Source organism: Mobula birostris, chromosome 2, assembly GCF_030028105.1.
Source record: "Mobula birostris isolate sMobBir1 chromosome 2, sMobBir1.hap1, whole genome shotgun sequence".
NCBI classification, from domain to species: domain Eukaryota; kingdom Metazoa; phylum Chordata; class Chondrichthyes; order Myliobatiformes; family Myliobatidae; genus Mobula; species Mobula birostris.
Genome location: NC_092371.1, coordinates 19432277 through 19459797, shown reverse-complemented (window position 1 = coordinate 19459797; position 27521 = coordinate 19432277). Strand labels below are relative to the sequence as shown.

The following is a 27521-nucleotide window of genomic DNA, read 5'->3' as shown; positions in this document are numbered from 1 at the left end:
GACTGGGATGTTCTATTATATTGACTTCAATGGAATAGAATGTCTGTAAGGAATCAAGAGATTGGCTTTAATTCTTTCTTTATATGAGAGTTTAAAGTGCCTGGATAAGTGTTTTTTGTATGTTTTAAGCATTTTGGAAATTTTTGAATGCTTATTGTTTGATTGAAAATTTGGCTGAGTGGTGTCATAATAACAGCCTCTTACTCAATGTCAGCAAGACCAGAGAACTGATTATAGACTTTGGGAGAGGGAAACTAGAGGTCCATGAGCAAGTAATCACCGGTGGATCAGAGGTGGAAAGGGTCAGCAACTTTAAATTCCTGGGTCTTACTATTTTTGAAGATCTGTCTGGACCCAGTACATATATGCAATTGAAAAGAAAGCATGGCAGCACCTCTACTTCCTTAGGAGTCTGTGGAGATCAGGCATGACATCTAAAACTTTGACATACCTGTGTACCATCATTAATACCATCATTCCAAATAAACTGATTCCTCAGCTCCGGAACCTGGGCCTTAGCACTCAGATCTGCAGCTGGATCTTCAACTTCCTCTCAGACAGGACCCAGGCTGTAACAATAGGGGACAAGCTCTCCTCTACAATCACTCTGAGCACCGGTGCCCCACAAGGCTGTATACTCAGCCCCCTGCTGTACTCACTGTACACCCATGATTGAGTAGCCAAGTTTCCCTCAAACTCAATATGTAAGTTTGCTGATGACACCACAATTGTAGGCCGTATCTTGGGTAATGATGAGTTTGAGTACAGAGAGGAAATTAAGAACCTGGTGGCATGGTGCGAAGACAATAACTTATTCCTCAATGTCAACAAGACGAAGGAATTGGTTGTTGACTTCAGCAGGAGTAGCGGACCGCATGGCCCCATTTACATCGGTGGTGCGCAAGTGGAACAGGTCAAAAGCTTTAAGTTCCTTGTGGTCAATATCACAAATGACCTGACTTGGTCCAACCAAGCAGAGTCCACTGCCAAGAAGGCCCACCTGCGCCTTTACTTCCTGAGGAAGCTAACGAAATTTGGCCTGTCCCCTAAAACCCTCACTAATTTTTATAGATGCACCTTAGAAAGCATTCTTCTGGGGTGCATCACAACCCTATATGGAAGTTGTTCTGTCCAAGACCGGAAGAAGCTGCAGAAGATTGTGAACACAGCCCAGCACATCACACAAACCAACCTTCCGTCCTTGGACCCACCTTACACCGCACGCTGTCAGAGTAGTGCTGCCAGGATAATCAAGGACACGACCCACCCAGCCAACACACTTTTCATCCCTCTTCCCTCTGGGAGAAGGCTCAGGAGCTTGAAGACTGGTACGGCCAGATTTGGAAACAGCTTCTTTCCAACTGTGATAAGACTGCTGAACAAATCCTGACCCGGATCTGGGCCGTACCCTCCAAATATCCGAACCTGCCTCTCGTTTTTTTTTGCACTACCTTACTTTCCCTTTTCTATTTTCTATTTATGATTTATAATTTAAATTTTCAATATTTACTATTGATTCGTACTCCAGGGAGCACGAAGAGCGGAATCAAATATCACTGTGATGATTGTACGCTCTAGTATCAATTGTTTGGTGACAATAAAGTATAAAGTATAAAGTACTGGAGATTGTATTGACTGGCTGCATCATGGCCTAGTATAAAAGACCAATGGCTTTGAATGGAAATTCCTATGAAAGGTAGTGGATTTGGCTCAATACATCACGGATAAAGCCCTCCCAACCATTGAGCGCATTTGTACGAATCGCTGTCATAGGAAAGCAGCATCTATCAGCAGAGATCACCATCACCCAAGCCATGCTCATTTCTCATTGGTGCCATCAGGTAGAAGGTACAACAGCCTCAGGAGCTGCACCACCAGGTTCAAGAATAGTTACCACCCCACAACCATCAGGCTCTTGAACAAATGGGATAATTGCACTCACTTTCCCATCCATTGAAAGGTTCCACAACTAATGATTTCACTTTAAGGACTCCTTATCTTATTATTTCATGTTCTCGTTACTTATTGCTATTTACCTATATTTGTATTTGCATAGTTCGTTGCCAGTTGCACACTAGTTGATTTTTCATTGATCCTGTTATAGTTCTTATTGTATAGGTTTGCTGAGTATTCCTGCAGGAAAATGAATCTTAGGGTTATATACAGTGATATGTGTGTGTGTGTGTGTACTTTGATCTTAAAAACATACTTTGAACTTTGAAGTCAGTATCTCAGAATCCCTGGGCTGAGATAGGAATATTGATGGCTTCTATTCCTGACTGATAACTTTTAATCTTTACAAAACACGTACCTGTACATATTGGATGAGATCAAGTCAAATGTCACCTCTGTTTTCTTATTCCCCCAAGACCTGATCATTGTCACTGCAAATACGCACACATAGAGAATGGAGACCTACTCGAGGGAGACTCTGGAGAAGTAGATGGGCCTTTGTGCTTGGAATCCAGCCGCATTAAGAATAAAAATCAGAGAGGAGAAGCATTCACCCTCTAGGTTATTTAATCTCGATATGTCTTGTTTCAAGGCAGTACACTTTCACCTTTCCACATACTGATTGAGTTGTTATCAGTATCACATCACTGGCTGGGATCTATGCTGAGCACCGACTGGCTGTTGTCTTTCCTCCACTGCATGAGTGACTGTACGTCATTGAGCACCTCATGCTTTGAAGTTTCTCAATATGAAGAGTGCTAAATAAAGGCAAGCCTCTGTTGCATTCTTTTTATTTACCTAGTACAAATAATTGGATGATTTGTGTGCTTTTTTGCTGTGTGACAAGATTTGTAATTATCTGGAATAAACACTAGTTCATGCAGTTTAACACACTGCTGTGACATAACCATAAATTTCACACCTGAGAGAAGAACACTGTCAATACACTGGGTGCCAATTTAGATAATTTATTTTATCATTTATTCATTCAAGTACTACCCATATATGTTATCTCCACCTGCAACAAATTTCAATATATTTTTCTTGTCATCTATTATTGCATTTCTGTCAGATATTATTTCAAAGATAATAGACTCAAAATCTTCCATTCTTCAAACACCATTGCTGATCATTTCAGTATGATGGAACACAATGTTACTCAACATAGACCAAATATCTTCGTAAAAGATGTTAATGGGCATTCTAATTTCGAAGTCAGCCTGACTTTGAAGCACCTACATCATGAACAGTTCACCTATTAATGTCACCTTTTAATGTCAGAAACATTTTTTCAACATTCATGAATGTTAAACTGAAGAAGAATGAATTAGGAAGGGTATCTGAAATTTATTGAAGGAGCGTTGTCTTACATTACATTAGACATGCTGTATAAAAGTAGGTGGTGGTTGACTGAACAGGTTTTAGAGAAAGAATTAAAGATCAACTTGAGTAAAAATATCTCTCGGACATCTCTCCGCAAAATGACATCCAGATAAATACAGTGCCACATGAAAGTAACTCACACAAAATGCTGGAGGAACTCGGCAGGCCAGGCAGTATCTGTGGATAAAAGTAGTCAATTTTTCAGGCCGAGACCTTTTGCCAGGACTGGAGAAAAAAAAGATGAGGAGAGAGATAAAAGGGAGGAGAGAGAGAACCACAAGGTGAAACTGGGAGGGGGGAGAGATGAAGTTAAGAGGTGGGAAGTTGATTGGTGGAAGAGTTACATGGCTGGAAGGGGGAGTCTGAAAGGAGAGAACAGATGGCCATGGGCGAAAGAAAAGTGGGGAAGAACACCAGAAGGAGGCGATGGGCAGGCATGGAGATAAGGTGAGAAAGGAAAAAGGGGATGGGAAATGGTGAAGGAGAGAGTGGGTGGGCATTACCAGAAGTTCGAGAAATCGATGTTCATGCCATTAGGTCGGAGGGGTTACCCAGATGAGGTTACCCAGATAAGGTGTTGTTCCTCCAACCTGAGTGTGGTCTCATTGCAACAGTAGAGGAAGCTATGGATAGACATTTCAGAGTGGGAATGGGAAGTGCAATTAAAATGGGTGGCTACTGGAAGATCCCACCTCTTCTGGTGGACGGAGCGTAGGTGCTCTGTAAAACCAGTGGTACCCAACCACCAGGCCGCGAACCGGTACCGAGCTGCAAAGCATGTGCTACCGAGCCGCGAGGAAACGATATGATTTGGCGATATGAAACGATATGAGTCAGCTGCACCTTTCCTTATTCCCTGTCACGCACTGTTGAACTTGAACATAGGTTTGCCAGCTGTCCCGTATTAGCCAGGACATCCTGTATATTGGGCTAAATTGGTTTGTCCCATACGGGACTGCCCTTGTCCCGTATTTTCCCCGCTAAGGTAGAGTGTTCCTATGAAACCCTTCATGCTAAAATGGCGTAAAACGAAAAAGCAATTACCATTAATTTATATGGGAAAAATTTTTGAGCGTTCCCAAACCCAAAAAATAACCTATCAAATCATACCAAATAACACATAAAACCTAAAATAACACTAATATATAGTAAAAGCAGGAATGATATGATAAATACACCGCCTATTTAAAGTAGAAATAATATATGCACAGTGTAGTTTCACTTATCAGAATCGGGAGATTAAGCCAAAACCAATTTGTAGAAAAAATCGGCACGTACACCCATGCACACGTCACGTATGTGCACGTCACGCATATGCACACGGGTGCCCGTGCAAGGCTTCATGGTCATCGTAGTCTTTGTCAGGGTAAACACAAGTGTCCTGTATTTGACTGCTACTTTTGTCCCTTATTTGGGAGTGAGAAAGTTGGCAACCCTATTTGAACACCTCACCGCCACCCCCACCGGTCCACAGTGCAAGAAAGGTTGGGAATCCCTGGGTAAAACGGTCTCCCAATCTACACTGGGTCTCACCGATACACAGGAGGCCACACCGGGAGCACCGAGCACAGTATGTGACCCCAACAGACTCACAAGTGAAGTGTAAACTCTTCTGTAAGGACTGTTTAGGGCCCTGAATGGTAGTGAGTAAGGAAGTGCAGGGGCAGGTGGAGCACTTGTTCCACTTGCAAGGATAAATGCCAGGAGGGAGATCAGTGGGGAGGGACAAATAGACATGGGAGTCGCATAGGGAGCGATCCCTGCGGAAAGCAGAAAGTGGGGGCGGGGGGAGGGAAAGATGTCTTTGATCGTGGGATCCCATTGGATATGGTGGAAGTTCCAGAGAATTACATGCTGGACATGGAGGCTGGTGGGGTGGTAGGTAAGGACAAGAGAAACCCTATCGCTGGTAGGATAGGGTAAGAACCGACATGCATGTTTATCCGAGAGACCCAACGTAAATTGGGAGACCGTTACATCGAGCACCTAAGCTTCATCCACCAGAAGAAGTGGGATCTCCCAGTGGCCACCCGTTTTAATATCACTTCTCATTCCCACTCCAATATGACAATCCATGAACAACAGGAATTCTGCAGATGCTGGAAATTCAAGCAACACACATTGCCACACATTTTAATTCCACATCCCATTCCCATTCTGACATATCTATCCACGGCCTCCTCTACTGTAAAGATGAAGCCACACTCAGGTTGGAGGAACAGCACCTTATATTCCGTCTGGGTAGCCTCCAACCTGATGCAATGAACACTGACTTCTCTAACTTCCGCTAATGCCCCACCTCCCCCTCGTACCCCATCCGTTATTTATTTTTAAACCCACATTCTTTCTCTCACTCTCATTTTTCTCCCTCTGTCCCTCTGGGTTCCCCCCCCCCCACCCCGTCTTTCTCCCTGGGCCTCCTGTCCCATGATCCTCTCATATCCCCTTTGCCAATCACCTGTCCAGCTCTTGGCTCCATCCCTCCCCCTCCTGTCTTCTCCTATCATTTTGGATCTCCCCCTCCCCCTCCCCCTCCCACTTTCAAATCTCTTACTAACTCTTCCTTCAGTTAGTCCTGACGAAGGGTCTCGGCCTGAAACGTCCACTGTACCTCTTCCTAGAGATGCTGCCTGGCCTGCTGTGTTCACCAGCAACTTTGATGTGTGTTGCTATGTCAATCCATGGTTTCCTCTACTGTTGCATTGAGGCCACACTCAGGTTGGAGGAACAGCACATTATATTCCATCTGGGTAGCCTCCAACCTGATGACAAGAACATCAATTTCACGAATTTCCGGTAATAGCTCCCCGCCCCCCCACCTCCTTCACCATTCCCAAATTCCCCATTCCTTCTTCCCTCTCTTATCTTATCTTCTTGCCTGCCCATCGCCTCCCTTTGGTGCTTCTCCCCCCTTTTCTTTCTTCCATGACCTTCTGTCTTCTCCTATCAGACTCCCTCTTCTCCAGCCCTGTATCCCTTTCACCAATCAACTTCCCAGCTCTTTACTTTATCCCTTCCCCTCCCAGTTTCACCCATCTCCTTGTGTTTTATTCTTCACTCCCTCACCTTTTAAATCTGCTTCTCATCTTTCTTTTTTCTCCAGTCCTGCCAAAGGGTCTCGGCCCAAAAAGTCAACTGTACTTTTTTTCCATAGATGCTGCCTGGCCTGCTGAGTTCCTTCAGCATTTTGTGTGTGTTGCTTGGATTTCCAGCATCTGAAGATTTTCTCTTGATGGTGACTTGAACACATTGAAGTGTATTTTTATGAATAAACCATCAAATTACAACTGCTGCATTTAATTGATTCTTGCTTATTTGACCTCTGTGTGGCCCTGCTGCCAATGCCACAGAGACAAGAGCCAATGTTTGATTGCTTATGTGTCTCCTTCTCCCAACTTCTCGCCCACTACATTAACATGACTGGAGCCATCTGACAGAAATCTTAGACCAGCATGTCCCAAGGCCAAGACAGATAATCAACCTCCTGATCAACAACTGAACTTGGATGTGCTGTTCAGTGATAGTGCTTCAGCAATGAAGCTGCCACATTAGGTCTCCCTAAGATCTGAAGCATTCCATACAAAAACTCCTCCAGCTCACCGAACACCGCCTAGCCCGGATAGACTGAAACAAGACATTGGTGCAGTTTCTCTTTCTCCAATTGGACAGATAGACCCAAAAGTATAATCAACACTAATTGCTTCATTAAACTATTTGACTTGGACACATGCTATAACAGGTTTTCCCTTTGTCCAATCCCTTCTTCCCACTTTCTCTGCAATTTAAAGTTATCTTTTATTTAAACCTTCCTTTAACTAATTGCACTAAGAGTCCTTGACCTGCAACGTTTTCTGTACATCTACTCCTACAGTTACTGTTTGTCTTGCTGAATATTTCCAACATTTTAATTTCAATTGAAAAAGTATTTTATACATCTCAGGAATAACAAGAGTGAAATAGGATCTACTGATCAACTTGTACTGCAAAGTATGGTTACCATATAGAAACATAAGATAACACCCAGTGTTCCAGAGTACTAATCCTGCCTGGAGACACAAGAGAGTATAGAATCTGGAGTAACACACAAACTCTGGAAGAATTCAGCAGGTCAAGCAGCATCTATGCAGGAGAAATGGACCGATGATATTTTGGGTGGAGGTCCTTCATCTGGATTCAGAAATATTGACTGTTTATTCCCCTCCATTGATGCTACCTGATTTACTGAGCTCCTCCAACACTTTGTGTGTTGCTAATAATCCTGTCCTAAAGTTGTGTTATGATTTCATCACGTTAGTGCAAGGTACACTTTCCCAGAACGTTGATAAATAAGATGACTTTTCAGTTGAAATAGCAAATGGCATGTCAAATATCAGTTAGGAGGAGCATTTAAAACACAGTGCCAAAAATCAAACAGTTTGAATAATTTCAATTGTTGATTATAGACTAATAAGGTCATGCTCTCCATTGATTGGAAGAAAAAGGTTCATCAATTCTTTTACAAAAGAGGATGCTCCTGTTGCCTGTATTATTCCAATAATCCAGGTCCTAATAATGGACCGTGTGACACGAATGGAAGGGCATGGGGAAGGAGCAAGAAAGGGACGGCAAGAGAAGAAATAAATGTGATGGAAAGAAAACCAAGGAAACAAAAAAGAGGGAGAATGAAGGAGTAAAACACCAAAGGGGAATGTATAGAAAAGAAAGAATGTGTAAGACACAGAAGAGTAAAGGAAATTGACTGAAGGAAGAGAGATAGGGAGCCACAAAGAAAAACATTGGAGAATAAGACAAAATGCACAGAGATCAGGAAACAAGAGCAGTTGTGAAAAGGAAAAGGTGAACAATAAGGATATTTAAGAATCACATACGTGAGAGAAGATGATAGGTGTAGACAGGGGGAGACAATATATTTTAATCATTATGTAAGGATATTCTGTCATAATGGAAATATTCTGACAAATTTGAGACCCAGAGACAATAAATATACCTATCTAAGAAATCATGACAATGTAGAAAAGCTATTAGAGCCTGGTATTTCTTTCCTATAGCAAGAACTGTATTCAGGACAAGGAGCAGCTCCTACCTACCGGTCTTGAGATCCACTGTGAATTGGTCCTGGTCCTCCACTAGACTGTATAACAGCCTTGCACTGCTTCCATATGTTGGATCATCCGCATCTGAAGCAGTCACCTGCATCACCGATGTCCCTGCAGGAAACAGGAGCAACATCGGTCACTTTTTAAAAATTAATTACTCATGACATTAAATTATACATTACGTAAATTGTTATATTTGAGCAAGAAACTTATAAGATCAGCTTGTTAGATTCAAGTGAGGTTTTCTCAAAAGTTCTTTTTATACAGTCCGTATATTTGAAGTCCAGTTCTGTCATTGGATGAGCAATTAGTGAACTGTCTTATCCCAATCTTGATCCATACAAAATCCAAGGAACGGGATCATTTAGTAATTTTTCCAGACATTAAGTAGCTGTTGTCAATCCCTTATGGGGCAGGTTGGGAGAGACTTCAGAATTCATTGTGTCTCACTGCTCCTCATTAACTGGATATTCAAAGTAAAACAATGAAACTGTTACAATGCAGGCTTTAAATTCTTTGTTACAAATATGCATATAGAGGTTCATAGGGAATACAGAAACACTGGGATTTCTGGGGAGGAGAAATCCTATCAAGTCTCACTTCCAAATGTTGAGAGCTCGAGGAGCTTATGGTAGAGAAGAGACATCTTGTTCATGCCCTTGATATTCCTTTTTGGATGTAACAGTAGTGGAGAATGCCACAAATTATTTGGAAGTATTGTGAAATAATAATCAACAACTTTTCATTGATTACAGATGCACAATGAAGTGATAAAAAATACAATCAATACATCACTGAAAAGCAATCCATTATTATCAATTAGTCCTTTGTTCATCTGAGAAGCAGGTTCTTGAGAAACAGCTGAAGGATTAGAGAAGAAAAAGGAAATGCACCCTACAAATAATGGTTCAGAGATCCTGACTTGAATTAAAATGATCTCAGTTCTGTGCTGCCCTCAGTCCCATAGGTGCGGTATGTGTCATTCTCACACTATCATGTGGCAGGTGACATGTCATTTCCAGTATATCATACTCCAGCCAAAAAGTCCTTTTTTCTGTGATGATTAATGTAAAAAGGAAACACTGTCATATGTCCCTTTCAGTACTCAAAGTGATTTTTGAATATGAATGTATATTATGAGATAGTGTATGATTGTGTGATTATATCGTGTGATTCAAACAGCAATTTAATTCCTGAAGCAACGTGGATAACTGCACTCACCTCAACACTGAACTAATTCCACGACCTATAGGCTCACATTCAAGGACTCTACAACTCATGTTTTCAATATTAATAATTATTTTATTGCGTTCTTTGTATTTGCACAGGTCTTTTGCATTGCTTGTCCGTCTTTGTCTAGTGTAGGTTTTCAATGATTCCATTGTATTTTTCTATATCTACTGTGAATGCCTACAGGAGAATGAATCTTAGGGTAGTATATAGTGACATATACAATACGTATTTTAATAATAAATTTGCCTTAAATTTGAACTTGAAACTATGGACCTTTTGTGTCTTTGAGAATGTTGTGCTTGTAACTGTAGGGTGCAGTGAGCTGCAGATGTTGAGAGAGGTGATGCAACCGTAAAGAAATTTAATTTGAAACCAACAAGTGATTCTGGAACCATAAGTGGACCAGACTGACAATACCAGGTAACAATTCTGTGTATTAGGTGGAAAACTCAGATAACAACAGTAAAGGTTTCTTGAAGCAGGGGCAATGACACATAAAACTTTGTCCTGGGGTTTCAAAGGTACAAATTAAAATCAGAAGAATCATCCAGGTACTTTTTGTGGTTTGCAATTTCAATTCAATTGATCTAATTTAAATCTCTTACCCAGCAGAAATTGATCTTCGAGACTCATACCCACATATAATTGGCTCCCCACTGGTTAATCAGAAATTACGGTAAAAATCATCCATAATCGAGAAAGGATAAGCAAAGGGATATTTATCAGGAGAATAGGTTAATTCAAATTAAGGCCGGAAGCTAAAACTCAGCCTTGAATTCTTCCAGTGAATCAAATCCTGCATTCCTGCCAAATGTCCATTTGCTATAAAATCTCATGCTTAACCATGTCAGCATTCAAAATCTGCCTATAATATAATTTCAAAGATGTACATAATGTCTCCTTTTAAAATTAAGCCATATTGATGCAATGTTCTTTGTGAATTATTTATCTATGACAAGTTTGAAAAAGAAGAGGTATCCTGCAGATACTCAGCTGATTCCTGAGGCCTGGAATGTGCTTTTCCAATCATATTTATAACCAGTTATATTTACATAGCTGTTTTGGGCTCACGGTTGAAAGATTTTCAATTCTTCCTTCTCTGTCCCCAGGGCCATCCTGCTCTATGTTAATTATTGATGGGATTATACAAGCTTTTGTTTACTTCACCATTATTGGCAGGAGCACATTTGTCAGGCTTGCTGTTGACCCCATTAATGGAGCACCGATATTCGGAACATATTTGACCTCCCAACAATTAACACTGTAATCAAGAGGACTGCCATGGCTTGGCCTTGCTATTTGACTGTAGATTAAGAATCATATACAAATTCACCTCCACACTCAGAATAAAGCCAAAAGCTGATGCTGAGAAATCCACACTGATCACCAATTTGATACTGTGCAATAACTACCTTCAACAAGAGTGATATAGAAAAAAAACTGCCGAATAAACCAAGGTAATAACTTTTAGAACTGGCCAGAAGGACTGCAGATTTAGTGCTTTTGAAGCTTCTCCCTATTTTTTAGGTGGATTTAGTGATCAAAATGTCATTACCTTCAAAGTAACTATGGAAATAGAAAGGTCTTGAACTTGAGTTGAGATTCTAAATTGGAGAAAGGCCAATTTTGATGGTATCGGAAAGGATCTGAAAGTATGGTTTGGGTTGTTTTCTGGCAAAGGTTTACTTGGTATGTGGAAGGCTTTTAAAAGTGAAACTTTGAGAGTCAAATGTTTGTATGTTTCTGTCAGAATAAAAGGCATGGTTAACAGGTTTAAGGAACCTAGATTTTCAAGAGATATTGAGGCCCCGGTTAAGTAAAGGAAGAAGGTGCATAGCAGGTATAGAGAGGTAGGAACAAATAAGGTACTTGAAGAATGTGAGAAATGCAAGAGAACACTTAAGAAGGAAATCAGGAGGGCTAAAAGAAGCCATGACATTGCTCTAGTAGACAAGGTGAAGGGGAATCCTAAAGGCTTCTACAGATGTACTAAAAGGAAAAGGATATCAAGGGACAAAATTAGTCCTCTGGAAGATCAGAGTGGTAATCTTTGTGTGGAACTGAAAGAGATGAAGGAGATCTTAAATGGATTTTTTGTTTTTTGCATCTGTATTTACTCAGGATACAGATACAGAGTCTACAGAAGTGAGGCACGAGGTCATGGACCCTATACAGATTATAGAGGGGTAGCTGTTTGCTCTCTCGAAGCAAACTAGGGTGGACAGATCCTCTGGCCCTGACAAGATATTCCCTTGGATTCTGTGGGAGGTAAGTGCAGAAATTGCAGGGACTTTAGCAGAGATATTTAAAACATTCTTAGCCACATGCTAGAAGCTGAAGGTTTGGAGGATAGCCAATGTTGTTCCATTGTTTAAGAAAGACTGTGAGTAGAAGCCAAGAAATTATTGACTAGTGATCATTAAGTGGAAAGCTATTGAAAAATATTCTAAGGGACAAGATATATAAATTTTGGACAGACAGAAACTGGTTAGGGATGGTCATCATGGCTTTGTGCGTGGTAGGTTGTGTCTAACAAATCTTATAGAAAGTTTTGAGGAAGTTACTATTAAGGCAACACAAAGCCATTGACAAGGTCACACATGAGAGTTTGGTCAAGAAGGTTCAGTCGCTTCGCATTCAAGATGTGGTAAGAAATTGAATTAGACAGGGGCATCACAGGAGAAACCAGAGAGTGGTAGCAGACGGTTGCCTCTCTTACTGGAGGCCTGTAACTGGTGCCGTGCCACAGGGATTGGTGCAAGGTCTATTGTTGATTATTAACTATATCAATGATCTGAATGATAATGTGGTAAACTGGATCAATATTTTCTGGATATCACCAAGATTAGTAGACAACAAGGAAGACTACCAAAGCTTGAAACGGGATTGGGACCAGGTGGAATAATAGAATGGACTGAAAAATGTAGATGGAATTTAATACAAACAAGTGTGAGCTGTTGCACTTTGGGATGATCAACCAGGGTAGGTCCTACATGGTGAGCAGTAGAACACTGAAAAGTGTGGTAGAGCAGATAGGGCTGGGTATACAGGTCCATAATTCCTTGAAAGATGTGTCACAGGTGGAGAGATATCATAAAGAAAGCTTTTGGCAGATTGTCCTTCATAAAACAATACTTTGAATATAGGTGTTGGGATTTTATGTGCAGCTTTGGTCATCTACCTACAGGAAAACTATGAACAATATTGAAAGAGAACAGAGAAAATTGACAAGGATTTTGCCAGTTCTTGAGTACCTCAGTTATGGGGAAAGGTTGAATAGGTTAGCACTTTATTTCCTAGAACATAGAAGTCTGAGGGAGATTTGATAGAGGTGTACAAAATTATGAGGAGTATAGATAAGGTAAATACAAGCAGGTTTTTTTTCCCACTGAGGCTGGCTGAGACTCCCACTAGAGGTTAAGGATGAAAGATGAAATATTTAAGGGGAATATCAGGGAGAACTTCTTCACTCAGAGGGTGGTAAGAGTGTGGAACGAGTTGCCAGCACAAGTGGTGGATACAGGGTTGATTCAACATTTAAGAGAAATTTGAATAGGTACACGGTGGAGGTGTATGGAGTGCTATGATTCATGTTCAAGTTGACGGAATGAGTCAGATGAATGGTTAGGCATGGACTGGGGGGCTGAAGTTCCTGTTTCTGTGCTGTAGTGATCTCTGAGTGTTTGACTCCATGCTTCATACAGATTGACGTGCTTTGATTGGTTTTCCTTGTTTTGCTATCAATAACTTCCCTTCTGGTCTATAATTAAGGGAATTAGCAGTGTTAAGGGAACACTTATTGTTGTCTAAATCAATAAGGTGCTGATTTGATGGTCTCTCTTTCCATATTTTATACTCATGGATAAATTTCCAGCACACTAGGTTTATTTTTAATAGAAATGATTTAATTATACAGGTAGCCAAACAAACTTAAAAAGTGCCTGCTTGTTGACACAGTGGGCTCCTTCCATGTCTTAATGTCTAACATTGCTGCCATTTTGTAAGGTCTTACGCTCCCAGAGGTATGCAAACTATTGGTATGAAATTGCTCATAACTCAGCGCTAACCACTGCACAGAGGAGCCATAGGCAATATGGGTTCTCAATAAAAAAATATTTTACAGAGGTTATGCAGAGAGATTCTTATACCACCATTAAGGCATAGAGTGAGATTTATATTCTATGTGTAGAGAGTGTGTGATACTTGGCTTGGGACCACTTGGTTGATAAAGTGGAAAAGCACATCATTGATATGCAATGAGCATGAGAAATAGAACATAATTTTTGGAACTTGTCATTAAGCAACTAAAGATTGTTTTAAAAAAGCTGATATGTCCACTGGAGCTAAAGTATTCACTTAAATTAATATCCCCTGCATTCTATAAAGTGAAATCTGGTTGACCCGTTGAATGCAGTGGGCTAATTACAGCAGATGCATGGGCTTTTTTATGCAGAAGATAATTTTGGGCATTTTTCATTACTTATACATTTTCAGACAGAATGTTCCAGAGATTTCTGAAAATGAAGGCAGATCATGTATTTCCTTAGTTTTCCTTAGTCACTTCCTTATCGGACTTCATTAGCTCCCTATTCTATTCCTTGTCTTGAGCATATCCAGCCTTCTTTCAAATAATTTTCTATTGTTTCCCCCCTTAGCCACTCCATGGAGTAGTGATTTCCACATTCTTCCAAGTTTCTGAGCAAAGATGTTTCTCTGAGGTCAGTATTTTGATGTCTGTTACCTTATACTGATTGTCCTTGTGATCCACAAGACACACCAGCTCGAGGAACTCTATCCATCGACGCTCCGTAATAATTTTGCCTTTGTCAATGAGAACAAATCTCATTCATCTAAACTCCAAAATATACAAGCAACACACATCAAAGTTGCTGGTGAACGCAGCAGGCCAGGCAGCATCTCTAGGAAGAGGTACAGTTGACGTTTCAGGCTGAGACCCTTCGTCAGGGTCTCTTCCTAGAGATGCTGCCTGGCCTGCTGCGTTCACCAAAAACTTTGATGTGTGTTGCTTGAATTTCCAGCATCTGCAGAATTCCTGTTGTTTGCATTTTCAAAAATATACAAGCTTAGTCTGTTTAAACTTCCCTCGTATAATAAACCAACCATCTGTGGAATCAATCTGCTGATTCTTCACTGCACTACTCTGATCACAAGTCTATATTTATTTATTTATTGAGATATAATGTGGAATAGACTCTTCCAGCTCTTTGAGCTGTGCCGCTCAGTAGCTCCTGATTTAACCCTACCCTAATCGCAGGACAATTTATAATGACCAGAGATCTTACTAACTGATCCATCTTTGGACTGTGGGAGGAAATTGGAGTACCTGGAGAAAACACATGCCTTCGGTAGGAAGATTAGAATTTACACTATCTTCCAAATGCAGTTTTGCCAGAGTCTAATATTAAAGGAACAAGCCTTCTTAACTCTTACATACAAACATGCCTGAGTCTCATTTAATGCATGCATTCAGTATGCATTGTATTGTATTAATTTATGCTAAATTAACTCAACTTCTAAAGGCTGTTTCCACTGTGCAGGCTTACTCAGTCCAGATAAATATTATCTAGAGAAGAAGGATCATCTCACATTTTCTTCTTCCCGATTCTGCTGTTGTGTTTCCTGCATTATGCTTGTTTGGGTGTCAAAAGGATGACATGTCTTTGAAAGTGCAATAAGTAATCACAAATCATTAGGTTACTTTGCAAGTACTTCAGAATAATGTATCATTGTAGAAGAAAGAGCTCAGATTTGTTGCATTTGCCAAAGGTACATTGAAACATACTGTACAGTGAAATGAGTCATTTTCCACCATAGCCTACCATGTCAGAGGATGTGTTGGGACAGCCTGCAAGTGTTGTCATGCTTCCGCTGTCAACATCGTATGCCCACAACTTACTAACCTGTACATCTTCATGATGCTGGAGGAACTCAGCAGGTCAGGCAGCACCTATGGAAAAGAGTACAGTTAATGTTTCCGGCCGAGTCCCTTCATCAGGACCCGCCTGCTGAGTTCCTCCAGCATTTTGTGTGTGTGTTGCTTGGATTTCCAGCATCTGCAGATTTTTCTACTTTTGTGATTGTATTAGTTAGTAGATTAATTGGTCGTTGTAAATCGTCCCATGATTAGACTAGGGTTAATTCGGTGGTAGCTGGATGTATGGCCTGAAGAGCTGGAAGGGCCTATTCAAGCTGCATCTTTAAATTAAAAAAAATAAAAGACGGTCATTAAGCCTTGTGTCATGTCACAGAAAGTTAATCCACCAAGTGAAAAGGAGATCACTTTGAAAGAATAAGACTCATGGTCAATAGGAGGAACACACATCAGAGTTGCTGGTGAACGCAGCAGGCCAGGCAGCATCTCTAGGAAGAGGCGCAGTTGACGTTTCAGGCCGAGACCCTTTGTCAGGACTAACGCCTCTTCCTAGAGATGCTGCCTGGCCTGCTGCGTTCACCAGCAACTTTGATGTGTGTTGCTTGAATTTCCAGCATCTGCAGAATTTCTGTTGTCTGCGTGGTCAATAGGAGGGTTTCTTTCAGGAAAAAGTGGGGGCTAGAGTTTTGGTGGGAAGAATTCTACTGGAATGATAGAGGTCTGGAGTGATTTTGGAAAGACCTGGGTTACATATCACTTTTTGAAGTGTTCACCCTAGTTTTGTCTGCCCTGTGTTATGCATGAACTTTTTCCCCGCCCGACCTATCAACTGGAAAAACAAGCATGGCTTATGATAATATTTGTGGATATGCGCATTAACTCAGTGGCCACTTTATGAGGTGACCTTGATAGTATGTTCGTGATCCCTCGCTGCCATAGCCCACCCACTTCAAAATTCAATGTGTTGCGTGTTCAGAGATCTTCTTCTGCACAACACTGTTGTAACATGGAGTTATCCAAGTTACTGTCACCTTCCTGTCAGCTCGGACCAGTCTTGCCATTCTCCTCCAACCTCCCTCAAGGCATTTTCACCCATAGAACTGGGGCTCACTGGATATATTTTTGTTTACTGCGCCGTTCTCCGTAAACTCTAGACACTGCGTTGCAGAGATAATCAAACCGACCCATCTGGCACCAGCAATCATTCCACGGTCAAAGCTTAGATCATATCTCCTCCCCAATTTGATGTTTGGTCTGAACAACAACTGAACCTCTTGACCATATCTTCATGCTTTTATGCGTTGAATTGCTAGCATATGATTAGCGGATTAGACAGTTACATTAATGAGCAGATATATAGGTGTACCTAACAAAGTGGCAACTGAGTGTACTTGTCCAGGTTAATGCATTTGATATTTTGCATGCCACATTGTCAAGGAGGAACAGTGATTGGTGAATGTTGAAACATAAAATAACTTGCAACAACTGAGTTTTCGGATAAAGGATGACAAATAAGCAAGTCTTTACATTGATATGGACTTCTCTTCCTTTCTCCCTCTGTGTTTATCTAATTTCTCCTGAGATGCCTCTGTCCTCTTTCATCTCAGCTTCACATTGGCAGGAGACATGACAGGTCAGCCAACCTAAAATACATTTTACAAATCCCTATCAGCATTTTAGTTCCTGACCTTTGCATCTGACTTTTTACTTCCATGGATTCTAATAAGAAGAATTTAAAATGAATAACTGTGTGAAATCTTAAGCCAGTAAGTGGAGTATGTACCATGCGAGGAGCAGCAAATGCTGTGGGGAATCTGATAGAAATTTATAAAATTCGGAATGGCGTAGACAGAGTAGACAGCTGGTATTTTCCCCCAGGGTCAAAACGCCTAATACTCGAAAGGCATGCATTTACTGTGGGCAGGGTGGGGGTGGGGAGGAGTGAAAATTTAAAGGAAATGTATGGGGTAGGCTTTTTTTCTTATTTACACAGTTTTGACTTGAACAGAGGATGGATTAAGGATGGATTTGTAATCAGCAAGGACAGCATTAAAAATGGCAGATTTTATCCTGCCTTCAGCAAGCATCTCCCTGAAGCGAAACGACTACTTCTTAGCCAGTCCCTGAAGGTAATTGAGATGCAGCTAATGAATAAACTTGCACTGAGCAAATCAATACAGAGAGTTTGACCGTAGCGACATGCACAGGCCAGCTCCAGCTGTCCCTTGCATGATTGACAGAAGGCTTGAGGCTCATTGATGGAGGTCCTACAATGCAAGGGTGTGCCCAGGGTTTTGTGATGCTAAATGTCCAATGGCATCACTTATTCCTGCTGAAAGTTAGCCTGCGCAGTTGTCAAATTGCTTTATGTTTTGACATGGGAAGTCATCTTCTCTCTTTGAAACACAGAGTGTAAAAAGTTTAACCCATGACTACACAAGCGGATATGATGTTAAAGAAGGAATTCAGCATGCTTGTCTTCATCAGCTGAGTACAAAAGTTAGGAAATCATGTCACAGTATATGAATTTTTATGTAGGCCATACATGGAGTATTGTGTGCAGTTCTGGTCACCACTCTATAGGATGGACATGGAGTCTTTGAGAGGGCTGCGTGTTATGTTTTGTAGCTCCAAAGCATTAAACTAATTGAAAGAAAAACAAGAGACTGAGGATGACCTGTGTATATTTAGTTGTACTTAGCGAGCCGCTTGAAGATGATGTGGTGGTGTAATGATGCATGATATACATGTTTTCTTAAATATAACCCATAATGAATTAATGTACAAACAAAGAATGCATAATCAAAATTATATTAACAATATTACTCAAGTATTACTGAAATATTAAATACAATGCACACCTCCCTGTTTAGCTATAAACTTTAACTCAATATAGAATGCTTCTCAACTCAAATATGTAATGCAATGCTCATAGTAATTAATCACTGAAGAGCCTCTCTTATTCTTGTGGGATAATGTCTTTCCTAACAAGAAGGATCAATGTGTTCGGCAGGTGAGAGTTGTGGCTGTGAAACAATCTCTGCTTCTGGGGCCACCTTCATGGTGGTTGTAGGAGTTGACTCTGAGACTGCAGAAAGTTGTTCTGACAGCTCTCGCCACCTTCCTTCTCTAACAATTGACTCTGCTCTCCTGAAATGATTGTTGCTTCATCTCCAGAAGACATCAGATGCAATCTTCACTGTGTGGGAGAGCCTTCCATTTCTGTCCTTAATCTTTCCAGATACCCATTTTTGATTACTACTGTAGTCCCTTACCAGGATAGCTTGTCCAGCAGTGAAACATTGAACCACCTTGTTTGAGCAGTCCTCAATTTGTCTCAGCTGTTTATCCTGCATACTCCTGAGACTGGGTTTGAGGAGATCCAAACGTAAGCACAATGGACAACCCAGGAACAGCATAGCCAATGAGATGTTGGATTGGAGGGTGTTACATTGCATTATGCAATGAGGAGATTGGCGAACTTCTTATCTTGTGTCAGTATAGTTTGTTCTGTTGATATTGCTCACAGTTCATTCTTTAGACTCTGGACAAACCTTTCCACAAAGACTTGTTCCATTTCATTTCAGGAATGACTGAACCTGTTCCGCAACAAACTGTGGTCCATTGTCACTGACTAAGTGTTCTGGAACACCAGTCCTTGAGAAGAGTCTTCTCAAAACATCAGCAGTGTGCGGGGCTACAATAGAGGCTTTTGGGGTGGTAACACTACTTTGCAGATGTATCCACTACTACCAAGAAATTTGTGCAGAACAAATCGTTTGGCAAAATCCACAAGATTCCTCTGCCAGTGCAATGCAGGCCATTCCTAGGGATGGAGAGGCGCTATTCTTGGCATCTTCTGGATGTGTTGGCATCCCGAACAGAGCATGGCAAGCTGCTTGATCGACTGATCTGTCCTAGGCAACCAGACAAAGCTTTGAACCATCGCTTTCACTTTGATCATAGATGACTGGCATGTAGCTGCTCTAATACTTCAGCTCTGATCTTGAGTGGTACAGCAACTCTCATTCCCACATAGGCCAACCCCTGTTATCCAGGGCAAGTTTATCCCAGCACTGATAAAAAAACTGGAATTTCCGCGGCACATTCAGCTGTTTTGGGTTGCCGGGTAGACCTAAGACAGTGTGGGGTCTTTTCTGGTTTTCTTTGGATCCTCTCTGCCGTAATAGGGAAATTTTCAATTTGCATTATGGAGAATATGTCAAGAGGAGCATCCTGTTTTGTAAATTTTTCAGTTATTTTCTTTTCTAAACATAAACAGGACAACCCATCAGAATTTCCATGATTAGTCGATCTCTTAAATTCGATCTTGCAATTGCGTCCTCCCAGAAACAGAGCGTTCATGTTGCTGCTGTTAATGGAACGCCCTTCTGTGGACTGAAATTGGACACTAGTTGATACTTTTTACACCCCAAACCAGATACAATACTTCTCTGTCATTCTGTGTTAGTAATTTTTCTCTGCAGCTGTCAGAAAACATATTGCAAATGTTTTGGGGCATTCAGTTCCATCACCCATAACATGTGACATGACTGCACCTGTATCATAAAGTGAGGTGTCACAGGCAAGGTACACTGGACAATGTGGATCATAACGTGCATGTACAGTGTCTGTTGTCATGATTTTCTTTTTCTTTAGATTATGAGGACACTCAGTATTTGTTCATTGTCACTTAGAAATGCATGCATTAAAAAATGTTACAACGTTCCTCCAGAATATCACGAGAAAACACAGGACAAACCAAGACTAAAACTGACAAAACCACATAATTATAACATATAGTTACAACAGTGCAAAACAATACCATAATTTGATAAAGAGCAGACCATGGGCACAGTAAAAAAAAGTTTAAATATCCCGATAGACTCATCATCCCACGCAGGTGGCAGAAGGGAGGAACTCTCCCCGCCATGATACCCACTTCAGGATACCATGGACGCGATCAGAAACATCCCGGACCTCCTGTTTCTATTCTTCACAGATAACCTACCTGGCCTCAACCCGTTATCACCGAAGCCCCGTTGAGCCAAAGCCCTCCTATTCTGTCTCCCTCTACTCTGTCGCCTGCTTCTCCAATGCCTGCTCTGTAAAGCTGTCTCCTTTTAAATTCTTCGCGCCAGTCTAACTCACTGACGTACAAGCGCTTGTGCAGTCGTCCTTCAATCAAACCGCTGAAGAAGGTTCTGTCTCCTTTTAAACTCTTCCTACCGGTCTAACTCGCTGATGTCCACACTCTTTTGCAGTCGCCCCTTGATTCTCCATGCATTTATTTTATTACCGGAGTATTTTAAACTTGACTGTGTTAAAAAGTCCTCTTTCAAAATGTCCTACAGTCTGTTTTCAGTGAACCATACTCACTAACTTGTACATATCCCAGCAAATTTAATGCAATAATTCCTACCAGGTGAAATTTGCACCACCCTTTCTATGACTTTGTAAAGAACTTATTAGTTGAGGCACTGAGTTCAAAAATCAAGACATTATGTTGCTGTTTTACAAAACTCTGGTTAACCACACCTGGAAAACTGCATTCAGTTCTGATTATCCCATTACAGAAAGGATGTGGAGGCTTTAGGAATGGTACAGAACAGGTTTACCAGAAGGCTACTTTGTTTAGACAGCACATACTATAAGGAGAGGTTAACAATCTGGGGCTGTTATCTCTGTAGAGACAAAGGCTGAGGCAGGACATGATAGAACCTTCTCTGATGTTCTACGGAAGAACTCTGCTATTAAATCATTTTCTAGAGGCTTCTAAATATTTAACTGGAAAAGGAAAACCAGGACCAGGGAAATATCTCATAGCCTGCACTGAGATCTGCAAACATCAGTAGAGGATTGTTACTATGGGATTTGCTGTACAGCTCACTTCACTCTGAATTCAGCTGGTAGACACAGCTTAGGCAACATAAGCTGCTAAGTCATAAGATCTTAAGACTATAAGACATAGGAGCAGAATTTAGGCCACTTGGCCTATCGAGTTTGCTCTACCATTTGACCAAGTCTGATTTATTATCCCATTTTCTTGCATGCTTCCCATAATCTTTGCTCTCCTGACTAATCAAGAACCTGTCAATCTCAGCTTAAAATAAACTTAATGACTTGGCCACCACAGCCATCTGTGGCAATGAATTCCACAGATTCACTGCCTTCTGGCTAAAGAAATTCCTCCTCATCTCGGTTCTAATTAGATGTCTCTCTATTCTGAGGCTGTGCTCTCTGGCCCTTGACTTCACCACATTAGGAAACATCCTCTCCACATCCACACTATCTAGGCCTTTCAATATACGATAGGTTTCATCGAATATTGGTCCCTCCTCGTTCTTCTAAACTTCAGTAAGAATGTTCAACATCTTTTTGGAACAATCCATTGACCCCCTCGGTTTTCAAGGTGGCAACCATCATTCCAGTACCAATGAAAGTGACAGTAACCTGTCTAAAAGACTTTCATCTGGTAGCATTAACATCAACTATTGTGAAATGCTTTGAGCGGCTGGTCATCGAGCACATTAAAGCCTTTCAAGTAAGCCAGCTCACTTATCACTCAAATCAATCCACTGATGAGGCAATAGCCTCTGCCTTACACTCTGTCCTGTCCCATCTGGAAAATGGGGTCTCATATGCCAGACTGCTGTTTATAGACTTCAGTTCAGCATTCAACACTACTGTACCCCAGAAACTGGAGGGGAAACTGTCCTCACTAGGTTTCAACACCTCCCTCAGCAGCTGGATACTGGACTGCTTAACAGCAAAGCCACTGTCAGTCCATGTGGGCAGCAACATCTCTCTTCCCATTACGCTGAGTACTGGCGCTCTCCAAGGCTGTGTGCTCAGCCTGCTGCTGTTCACACTGCTGATGCATGACTGTGTCACAGGATCCAGCGCAAACTGTGTCATCAAGGTTGTGGATGACCCAACAGTGTTTGGCCTTATCAAGAATGACGACAGAGTATAGAGAGGAGATTGAGTGGCTGGCGGATTGGTGTGAGAAGAACGACCTAATCCTGAATGTGGAGAAGACAAAGGAAATCATTGTGGACTTCAGGAAGGTGCAGACAAACCATCCCACTCTACAAATACATGGCTCCTCCATAAAGAGAGTTAAGCGCACCAAGTTCCTGGGGGTTCACATCACAGATGACCTCACCTAGCCGCTTAATATCACCTCGCTGAACAAGAAGGTACAGCAGCGTCTCCACTTCCTAAGAAGATAGAGACAAGCAAGGCTCCTCAGCACCCCATCTTAACTGTGCTTTGCAGGAGCACCGTTGAGAGCACTCTGACAAATTGCATCACCGTCTGGTATGGGAACTGTCGAGCATCCCTACGAAGGACTGTGAGAACAGCTGAGAGGATCATAGAGATCTCCCCTCCATCCATCGGGGATATTTATCAGGAGGAACACTGTATATGCAGGGAGGGTTCTTAGTATTAATAAGGAACTCCTACCCATCTATCCAGCGTCCTCTTTAACTTTCTACCATCATGCCAGAACTATACTGCAGAAAAACAAGAAAGGTTAGAATAAGAAACATTTTCTTCCCCCAGGCTACTAGACTTCTGAACTCCCTGCGACAACATATTTGAAGTGTCACCAGTTAATCTGTTCATACCTTACAATATTCAATATTAATGCACCTTAGTTTGTTATTTGTGTGTGATTCATCTGTAGATTTTGTCTTTACCTTCATAAGTCATTGTGTGTTATGTGTGTTATGTATACTACTGTGCTTTATACCCTGGTTTGGAGAAACGTTGTCTTGTTTCTATATACATTATATGGTCATATACATTAAATGTATGTATCTACTTAAATGACAATAAACCTGACTTGACTTCAGGCCCATTGCCATTAAACTCTGCTTGCACAGTAACCCTTTCGTTCTCAGAATCCTGACAATGCCAAACAAAAACTGGGGTTGCTTTCTCTGAAGCAGCAGAAGCTGAAGGAAGACTTGATGCAAGTATATAAAATTATGAGGGACAGAGATAGAGTTGACTAGGGCAGGGAGGTTAAATTCAAAGGAGATGTGTGGGGCAAGTTTTTCTTTACACAGAGTGGTGTGTGCCTGGAATGTGCTGCCAGGTATGGTGGTGGAGGTAAGAATGATAGAAACATTTTAGAGGCTCTTAGATAGGCACATGGGTTTCAGAAAATGAAGGGATATGCACTCCTGTGTTGGCAAAAGGGACTCGTATAGTTAAGCATTTAATTACTAACTTAAGTAGTTTATTACATTATTGTGAGTTGAATGACCTATCCCCGTGCTGTACTGTTCTATGATTGTGAAGAAAAGATTTCAACTAGGTAAAGTAAAAGAACTCCGGTGATAACTCATCTGAACTCTGTTAGTGACCTAAGGAAGAGGGGCGGGGCATTAATATTTGACATGGTTAAACAATTGTAGACAAAGGAGCCACATCAATCCAAGATCACTGAGAGAGACAGAGAAAGAAAAGGAAGAAAGACAACAACTGAGACAGAAATCACTGAAAGCTTGTCTGAGATTTTGGCTTTATGTGTATCAGAGGTAGAAATTTAACCTTGGACACTAGCCAGAAGGTATAGGTTTGTCAATCAGTAATTGAGAGACAGAAGGGCTTTGTTCTTTGATAGATCTCTTTGCCTTGCTATCCCCTTTCGCTTCTAAAGCTCTTTAGCCACACTGCAGCTGCCCCTTTCAACACCGCATTACATTTTATCATATCTGTTTTCTACTGAATAACTTGAGTATTTTATTGGTCAAAGGTTAAAGTTCATCGAGTATGTACCGACTTTTGCCAATCAGCTGTGATGCTGATGGGTATAGAAAGTTTAAGTTCATCGAGTCTGATCAATTTCACTTTAAATACTCTTCCCAAAGGCTGAAAAATGAGTAATAGCCAAGTTTTCAGGAGGTTGAAATCCCGAGAGAGAGAGATGGTGAGATAGTGAGAAGGGCCAAAGAAGGTGCAGAGAGACCACAGTTCATATTGACTAGAAACCACATCACATGAATTGTTTGTAGAAACACGTCTTCTGTTAGCACGTTGTGCATCAGTGCTCACCACCTGTACCTACTTCACACATTGGACAAATGAGTAATGACTCTTCTTCACACACAGTTTGTTTTGCTGTCATGAGAATCCATCAATTATAAGTTAACATGCAACATAACCAGTTTACTTCTTATATTTGTGTAAAGTGGCTCTGTTGTGACGGGGCAGATGGCACCTAGTATAGGAATTCCTAGGCTTCCAATTTGTTTGTCTCATTCACTAAATCATTTCACACTGACTCAGCCCAGCCAGTTGTTGGAAGTGTCAAACGACTGGCAAACTGCATGTGGTGCAAGAGCCTGTAGACATTAACTGTTGGCTTAGATAACTCTCCTCATTCACCACAAGTGTAAAGGAGCAGTCCTCTTATGGTATTGCCCTCTTCTCATTGTGACCATCAGAAAGAAGGTACAGAAGCTTGAAGGTACACACTCAGTGATTCCCATTTGCTACATGATTCATGAATGGTCATTGAACCCATGAATACTACCTCACTTTTTAAAATATATCTTATTTCTGTATTTGCACTATTTTTAATCTATTCAATCTACACACATATATATACATATATATTTACTTTAATTGATTTATTGATAGATAGATTTTTCCTCCTCTATTATCATGTATTTCATTGAACTACTGCTGCTAAGTTAACAAACTTCATATAATGAGAAGGTGAAAACAAGAGACAACTTTTCCACACCCACAAGGGACAATTGATGGCAATCGTAAGGCTAGGTTGTTGATTAAGAAAGAAGCAGAAGTGGTCACCTCACTACAGGAATGATGTGGATATGATAGAGAAAGTGCTGGATTGTTGAAGGATGTTGCCTGGATTGGAGAGCATGCCTTATGAGAATAGGCTGAGTGAACTTAGCCTTTTCTCCTTGGAGCAACGGAGGATGAGAGGTGACCAGAGAAAGGTGTATAAGATGTTGAGGGGCATTGATCGTGTGGATAGTCAGAAGCTTTTTCCCAGGGCTGAAATGGAGCCTCTTAGATAGGTACATGGAGCTTAGAAAAATAGAGGGCTATGCAGTAGGGAAATTCTAGGCAGTTTCGGCACAACATTGTGGGCTGAAGGGCCTGTAAGGTGCTGTAAATTTCCATGTTCTATGTTCTGTGTTCAGAAAGTATATATATTACTGCTACATCATTGGTCTTTTGTAGACCTTAGTCAGTTTCTGATTGGTTTATTATTGTCACATGTGCTGAGATATAGTGAAAAGCTTGTTTTGCATAACATTTATATGGATCAAAATCATGACACAGTGTAAGAAGGTAAAGCAAGGTTAAACAATAACAATGCAGAATAAAGTGTAAAAGCTACAAAGAAAGTGCAGGCTTTATTTTACCTTCTGCCCAGTGGCAGGGGGAGAACATACAATGTTCGGAGTAGACTCAGTGATTATGCTGGCTGCTTTACTGAGGAAGGGAGAAGTCCACACAGAGTTTATGGAGAATTAGCTGCTTTCTGTGATATTATTAGTAATCCCTCAGTAATTTTTCATTGTGGAAGAGCAGAATGATGTTGGGCATCAATGCAGGAGATGCCCTCAGTTACAAGGGAAGAAACCTATTGGTTGCCCCTGGAGCTGGACGGGTCAATTTGAGCTCTTGTGGCAATGGGTCAGGAGCTTACATGAGCACTCGCGGGCATAGACTGGGACCGTATGTTTTAGGGTATCATAAATCTGGGCAGTGAAGAAATCCAGGATTTGCTCAGGCTTTGAATTGCTCATGCATACATCCTGCTAAAATAGACCAGTAATGATTCATTAGAATTTTGGTCAGCTCCAATAAGATTCACCAACAGATCTCCACCTACCCAATACCCTCTTCTTCAACATCTCAAGAGATCACTCTTTTCACAACACTGTAGTCCACACCACCATCCACTCCCAGGATTGTGATACTTCTTCATGCAAGCAAAACAAATGTGACCTGTGAGTTTTCACCTCTTCCTTTTACACCAATGTTCCAGCTGAAGCAACAATTCATTGGCACTTCTTCCAATCTATTGTATTGTCTTCAGTGCTTACAACATGGTCTTCTCTAAAATGAAGAATCCAAAAGCAGGAGGAACCCTAAGCTACCCACTATCTGACACTCTAATTCTCTATCTCACTCCCACTTTTATCTCAACCATAAAAGCATTTGGAAGAACATCTCACCTTTCATGTGGGTACTTTTTAGTTTTCTGAACTCAAAATTAAATTTTCCAACTTTAGGTAACTTTTCCTTCAATCAACATCAGTATTGACAATTTCTGCCAGGCATCTATTTGTTAATTTGGCTCAATCTTTCTCTGTCCACTAGAACTGTCTGTCTTGCTGAGCATGTCCCACTGGAAACATGCAACACAATCTGGCTGCAATTGCCATTTAAATCCACCTGGTATCTTCTTACATGGATATTCACCTTGTCTTCTCCATCACCTCCACAAAGTCTGAAAACAAAATTCTTTCCTCTATTCCCCAGATCTGATGGAAGATCTCAAACATGCAGCATTAACTCTGTTTCTTGTTGCACAGATACTGCCTGACCTACTATGTCTTTTCAGCATTTTCTATTTATATTTGGGATTTCCAGGGCCTACAATCGTGTTTTTTATTAGTTTCGTGTTCTTGTCAGGTGTGCTTGAGAGGCATCAAGTCTGTAGTTTATAGAGACAGTCAGACCAGAGCCATTGGCTGTAGCTCCAAATAAGGTTGCCATAGAAACTAGAAATCACTCTTCTCTATTTTTGATAGCCAGAGGTACATTGATCAGCATGAGAGCATAGTAAAGGCAGCTCTTTCCACCAGTAGACCAGCTGAAAACACTTAAATATATACTTGAAAATATACAGTATATCTGTAACTAAGTAGCTGGTTGCGTGATTTTATATCTGCAAGTAGTTG

At 41.1% G+C, this 27521-nt stretch overlaps 1 protein-coding gene across 3 annotated transcripts in view; it reads right to left on the bottom strand.

Moving 5' to 3' along the window:
* LOC140185111 (cadherin-22-like) overlaps positions 1–27521 on the bottom strand; it is a 1010842-nt gene that overhangs the window by 479836 nt on the left and 503485 nt on the right. For all 3 annotated transcript variants that reach the window (XM_072238393.1, XM_072238399.1, XM_072238408.1), the window contains exon 4: positions 8424–8543. In XM_072238393.1, coding sequence (XP_072094494.1) covers positions 8424–8543 — 120 coding nt within the window. The remainder of the gene's footprint in view (positions 1–8423; positions 8544–27521) is intronic.